This window comes from Stylophora pistillata, chromosome 7, assembly GCF_964205215.1.
Source record: "Stylophora pistillata chromosome 7, jaStyPist1.2, whole genome shotgun sequence".
NCBI lineage: Eukaryota > Metazoa > Cnidaria > Anthozoa > Scleractinia > Pocilloporidae > Stylophora > Stylophora pistillata.
The window spans coordinates 28,312,385-28,319,258 of record NC_142525.1 but is presented as its reverse complement, the minus strand read 5'-3'; the positions used below and the strand labels follow the sequence as shown (position 1 = coordinate 28,319,258).

General features: G+C 41.8%; 1 protein-coding gene across 1 annotated transcript; it reads right to left on the bottom strand.

The window, feature by feature from the left end:
* Nucleotides 1-849: 849 nt before the first annotated feature.
* LOC111330606 (monocarboxylate transporter 10) lies at nucleotides 850-5,307 on the bottom strand. The gene is made up of 5 exons (XM_022935491.2): nucleotides 5,190-5,307; nucleotides 3,369-4,636; nucleotides 2,597-3,168; nucleotides 1,859-2,228; nucleotides 850-1,293 (listed from the first exon to the last, which is right to left on the bottom strand). Exons 2-5 carry the CDS (start codon nucleotides 4,516-4,518, stop codon nucleotides 998-1,000), a joined length of 2,388 nt encoding a protein of 795 aa, XP_022791226.2. The 5' UTR covers nucleotides 4,519-4,636; nucleotides 5,190-5,307; the 3' UTR covers nucleotides 850-997.
* Between the last annotated feature and the right edge of the window lie 1,567 nt (nucleotides 5,308-6,874).

The window sequence follows — 6,874 nt, the reverse complement described above, 5'->3', positions numbered from 1 at the left end:
CAGCATTGAGGTTATGATTCTCAAAGCCCTGCTCAGATGGACGGGGCATGTCATCCGAATGGACAGTGACAGAATCCCAAAGCAACCCCTCTACGGAATGCTCAGTAAGGGAAAGAGAAAGCAAGGCAGGCCACTGAAGCGCTTTAAAGACTGCATCAAGGCCAACATCGCCTACACTGGCATCGCAACAAAGCAGCTTGAGGAGTGTGCACAGGATCGCACTGGATGGGGTGCATTGACGCGCGAAGCAATAAAAGTCTTCGAAGCCCACCGGCGAGCCAACGTCACTGAGGCTCGCACTAAAAGGAAGGCAGCAGCAGAGACACCCAAACCTCCAGGCCAGTTTCCCTGCTCCCACTGTGGACGTGTTTGCCGTTCCCGCCTTGGACTCCTCAGTCATCAACGAACCCACCCACGCACATAGACGTCATCATCGAGACCGATGGATGACCAATAATGTTTTTTTTTTATAATTTGTTGATCAGTATCTCGAAAATATGTTACATGTACGGTTCCCAATTAGGCAGAACCTCTTTTAATTTCCGAGCACGTGTTTTAGCTCTTTTCTGAATTCTAGTGTACCGGGACTTCGACAACCGACCGCTAACACAGGGTGACCGCCTAATACGGTGCCGCTAAATACAGGTTCGACTGTAATTTTGAGCCAGAATTCAGAGCCATCCCACCATCCTATAGTTTTACAGAACCGCTTGTAGTACTTTAATAAAGAAAAAGGGATTAGACGGTATACGATGACTTTTTCTACCCTTTCCTTGGCTAAACTTCCTCAGCGTTGTTCACAATTTGGAACTGAACCATATGGAATGGAAATAAACGCGAACATACTTTGAGTTTTTTTAATCCTCTTTTTTAATCCTTATTCAAGTTAACACAGTGTTCGAAAGTAAAGCGCTCATTTGTCTGTGCTGTGGAACGGTTAGCAAAAGAGGAACGTGGGGAGACGGAGACGGAGAACGTCAAAACAGTTACTTTTATTTCAAACATTGTCCACTCGTTTGGTTGTTGCTTGAATGCCGCTATATTGTACATAGCTGGATGTTTTAGATTCTTGCTTCTCCTGCCACAAACATCGGAAGAGAACGTGCATAACTTCAGAGCGATGATTCGATCTCCTCCCGTGTAAGAATTTCCCAAGCCTCGTGCTGCTGATTTCCTTGTTCGACTGTGTTGACAGACGGGGTATAAGAAACGTCAAACTTGCCGCAAGGAAAGAGATGCCTCCACATGAGTAGAATGCCCCGGAGTAATCTCCAGATATATCGTACATCCAGCCTGCACACGATCATAAACGTCTTAAACAAGGTCTCATAATGTGGTCGCAGTGGCGTATCCATCGAAGGGGTATGGGGTAGGTGGGTAAACCAAAACTCTTGCAATGACAGGATCGCATTTCACTACTCAACTTAAATTAATTAAAGTTTACTTGAGAGAATTCTCTACTTAAGTAAGCCTTAGTGAAAAAAGAGTTCGGTTTTTCTTTTTTAACAGGAGATCATCAGCTGGATATAATGAGTTTTGCGCTCTTGCCCTCTTGCCCTCTTGGGCGTTCAATTTCTGACGTGCACTAGCTTTAGAATTGAATAATTTTCAGCAGTGTTTAGAGTAACTCAGGATTGCTCGGTTGTCTTGTCCCGCTTCTTGATTGATCTGGAAAACTTGTGCCACCTTCTCAAACAATCAGACAAAAATCTAACCTCAGTTGCGTTTTCAAACTTTTTAACTTTTTCATTGGCCATGCAATATTTCTTATGGTGATCTGTTCATTCTTGACTCATATAGCGTAAACAATCATCCTAAAATTATTTAACGCTTCAAAAGCACTCGGCTTAATACGAACCTGCGATAGGAGGTCCCAAAAACATCGGAAATGCCATGACAGTGAATGCACTTCCAAGAGCGTAAGACATCTTTAGGGGGCCCACGATGTCACTTGTGACCAGCGGAATCAGCAAAATGTAACATGCTTCAAAGAAACCGAAGATAACAGTGTAAGCTACCAAACCGCCGTATCCTGTTGCCATGGTCACAAAGAAGGAGCACAAACCAATCATAGAGAGTCCCATCTGATACATGTGGACCCTGTTGACACAGGAAAGATCCGCCATTTTGCCGAAAAAAAGTCTTCCCGCTGTCGACGCCACCGATAAGTAACCGATCAGGAACGAAGCGTCTGTTGGTGAAACGCCGAGATCTTCGGCATGTCTGACCTGATGTTAAGACAATAACTCAATCACATAAATATTTTTCTAAAATAAAAATTTTATGAACCAGATTCTTATTAAACGCACGGCCAGAGTCATTATTTATTGCCTGTGGTTAAGGGGGGGAGGGGAGGGAAGGGAGTTGGAGAATTTTTGCTGTGTCAGGTATAGATTTACCTCATGCCCTCATAAAGCTCCGTGATATTCTTATGATCCCCACATCATAGGCAGTCAGTTTTTATAGTCCCCCCTTTATGGTACTCTGTTGGCGACGACCGATTTTCCCCTCTGTCCCCCTGAAAATCCTGTGATTCCCCAACCACCCCTCCCCCCATACGATAAATAATGACCGGTTTCTTAGTTGTAATTCTCACCAGGTGTACAAATGGTACAAAATAGACAAGCTGAAATGTCGCCAAAGAAGTGATCCAGATAACATATCCCTTATTCTTGAAAATGCTCCAGTCAAAAAGCTTTCTCTTCCCTTCTCCTTCAGAATTTCTGTTTTTCTGAAGGTAGGTGGTAGGAACGGGTCGAAAAGTTGCTCCGCATAAAACCACCAATGTGAAAATTCCCGCCACGATTCGAAAAGTGTTCGGCACGCCAAAACGCAGAAACAGTACTTGGGCGACTGGGCCAATCACAAGCGTTCCTACTCCACTTCCGGCTGTTACCAGGCCATTCACGACCGCAATTCGGCGTTTGAAGTATTTAGAAAGTACAATTATTGTGGGAAAGTAGCAAAGGCTCGTCCCAGTCCCAAACATTAAGCCGTAGGTTAAATACAACGGAAATAGACTCGTAACCAGTGAGGAAAGTAGAAGCCCTGCAATGCAGATGAGACCCCCGCATATGGTGACGATTCTGCAGCCGAGTCTTTCACACATTGAGGTGGTAAGTGGGCCAAGAAAGAACATGATACCAGTTGAAAGAGACCCGACCCAAGCTGAAAAAAATATGTAAAAAAGAACATTTCTGACTGGCTTGCACTCCGACACAGAGACAGAAATTTATCAAGACTAGAAGCTTATGTTTCTTTTTTACACGGCAATCATGTTTAGTGACTCCAAGCGTTTGACAGTGTCACAACTTCACTTTATTTACAGAACGATAAACTATTCCCATTATTTTGAAATCTATACCAACCTGTTGCGCCCCTGGGAGTCTTAAGTTCCTTCACCAGTTCCGTGTAAACAATACCCGCTGTATTTTGCATACCGAGAGCTATGAATTGGACTAGAAATGCACCAAAACAAACCACCCAGCCCCATCCTCCGTCGGGATGGGTTTGGACTAAAATCTGAAAATGACGTTCGTTCGCGTCACTCAGGCTGCTCTCTGATTGGTTGCCTTTAAAGCTGTCAATCAAACCCGCTTGTTTGATTTTCTCGGCGTCTCTGATGATGATAGTTTCGATATCACTCGCACAAGGCGTGGTTCTGGGGAATCGCGAGGATTCTTGGTCTTTCTTTGAGGTAGTTTGCTTTGAGATTGCCATATTTGATTCTTGAGGAAAAATAAGGGGTGCATTACCCACCAAAATGCTTCTTTCGTCCTTTCTATCTAACCGTTTTTGTCCTCTGACAATGGAAATTTCTGCAGTCAATGGATCCACCTTTGCTTTATTTGTAGATGTTCCGCGGGCTGAAGTTTCGAAGTTATGAGGATCCACTTCCCGAAGTTCGGACCGTAACCTGCCACGTCCCCTTACGTTTATTCCTTTCATCTGCATGTTATCTGTCATTGATTGTACAGTATCATAAACAGTGCACGAAGCTTCTTGGCCTAAAATGGACGGGTTAGCATCAACATGCACATGCTTTAAAGGGAATTTTTGATGTAAAGTTCTCGAGTTGTCCTCATCTTGTACGAACAACTTCTTTTGATTTGGCAATGATAGTTCTCTTTCAAAGGAAACTGTGTAGTCCAATCTATTGACACCTTCCTCTCTATCTGACCCCTCCCTGCTTGGTAAATCCTTGTCAGCAATTCTTGATGCAGAGAGCGCATCTTCAGTATCACCAGATTCGTTAAAATTGAGCTTCGAAAAAACCTGTGAATCGTTCTGTAGAGTCTGTTGTTGAGCATGGCTCAACACATCCTTTATCTGTTCATTGCGCTCATTATCTCCCCTTCCACCGGATGAATCTCTGTTGAAAGAAGGTAAGCGATGCGTCCTTATATCTAATAAAGAAGTATCGGACGCAAAATTTGGAAGCGTGTAAGTGCCTCTAGCGCTGCCTGCCCTGTAAAGTGAGTCTGACTTCTCCCTTTGCCGCTCATGAGTTTCGGGCATAACCCCGGAACGCGAAAAGCCGAGAGGGTTCAATACCAAAGTGGATTCGACTTGAATTGGGTCCGTTTCTCGGAGGTTTGGAAGTCACTCATTTGTAGGTCCGCTCAGCAGCTGCTCCCTGAAAAAAAATACATATTTGAGAGTCTGCGTTTTTGAATTTATTAATTAACAAACATCATTGCCTTGGAAGTCGAGCCGTTTTCATTGCTGTGTCTAGACTTAACTCCGCGATTGCTTTGGTATTGATTCCTGTTATCTATCCGAGAGATCAGCTCTACCATCTTAGCCAATCAAAAGCAAATCTGAGACTGTCGGACTTGGTTATTTGCGATCTCTCGAGATCGACGCGGGAACGAGACGCTTGATGATAAAAAGAATTAGTAAGCTGTTGACAAACAGATTGGTTTGAGAGCGGAAAGCCGGTGCATCGAATTCCACTTCCTATCAAAAAAGTTGCGACGAAATATGCTCAAATTCAACGGCGTTACGAAACTGTCATGAAAGTTCCCGTCATCGCAATGTAATTTCTGTGATTTGGACTTACGTCATAGTATCATTAAGTGCATGCACTTAGCGCGCGAAAAAAAAATGATTTCAAGAACTTAGGTTTTTCCCAGACTAGGTAGAGATCTAAAAGAAATAAAAATTATTTAAAAGTGTTCAGGACGCACCTGACAATGGTATCTGTAGAGGATCTCAGTGAAGGAGCTTGTCATCGTCGCGCGGCATAGCGGAAGGCAGTTTTGATTGTAAAGGGTCATGAAAAGGAATAATTGTAATGACGACATATTCTCTAATTACCAATTAAATGATAAATGGAAAGTTGTGATTAGGCTAATGTCAGTAAGTGCTGCGCGCATGCAATCTTAATTGATAAATGACGTGCATTTTGCGTCATCAGCGAGTTAAGTTGTCCGGTGTTTGTTCTAGCTACTCAGAAGTAATGGTGGGCGTCCCTCAAGGGTCCCTCCTCGGACCGATTCTGTTTGATATTTATATAAATGACTTGAATTACGCCATTACCAGATGTATCTCTGAGGTTATACGCCAACGACACAGTTATGTATGCCTCGGACGTCTCGCCCATGGTTCTCGAATTTGTAGTGAATAATGGTCTTGAGCGGTTATCATCGTGGTTTCAAGAGAATCATCTGGTGATCAACAACACAAAGACGGAAGCATTACCTATTGGTCCCTGTAAGTACAATTACGACCTGGCCATACATAGCTCTGTCATTGAGACACTGCCATCTATCAAAATACTTGGCGTTGAACTTGATATATACCATGCTATCTTTCAAGGATCACATTACTAAACAGCTTCAAAAGGTATACGCTAAAATTGGCGCACTGGTAAGTGTTTGTGGGACACTCTTGATCCAAAACTTAGGTCACTCTCCCATACAAATTTTAAAAATTACTTATTTAAATTATACCGTAATAAGAATTCCTTTATTGATCATTTTAAGATTTGTAAAACCTTCTAGTTTTATTAGTAGTTAATTCATTGCTATCGATATATTAGTTATTCATTATATAAATTTAGTTGGTAGATTATTCTGATAGTTAATTAATTTGATCGATACGTTTTATTACTTTTAATTGTAGGAGGGCCATTATGAAAACTACTGGGTGACCAGTAATCAATGTGTTTTACCCTCGTTAAATAAATTTTTCTTCTTCTTCTTCTTCTTCTTCTTCTTCACTGAGGAGAATAAGGCGTTTTGTCCCTGGCAATGTCATGTTAAGGCTCTATAAAACTTTCATTCTCCCTCATTTTGAATACTGTTGCCCCCTCCTTCTTGGAGTGGGGAAAGTACAAGCGCATCGGCAAGAGATGCCAACTATTATATTCTCACATCACTGCTAGGTTATTGTAAATCTACCCTTTATGATGAATTGTTGCGAATCTTGAATATGGAAACGTTAGACCAGAGAAGGAAACAACAATCCCTTACTCTGTTATATAAATGTTTGCATAACGACGGTCCCAAGTACATCAGACATTTTTTTAGTTTTAGGGAAACTATGTACAATCTGAGAGGAACCGGCATTAATTTGTGCGCACCTAAATTTAATTTAAATTTTGTGAAAAAATCTTTCACCTATACGTGTGTACAGCTGTAGAATGGATTACCTACAAGTGTGAAACTGGCCAATAATATCAACCTTTTTAAGAAGCTATTGCAAACATTGAAACTTTAGCTGCTTCACCATTTTATGCCTGTATTTAAGTGGCTCTGAACTTGATTGTGCAAACTTAATTGTAATGTTAATTTTAAATTATTTAAGTTATTGCTTCACCATATTATACCTATATTTAAGTAACTGTCTGGATTTTATTGTACAAACTTAA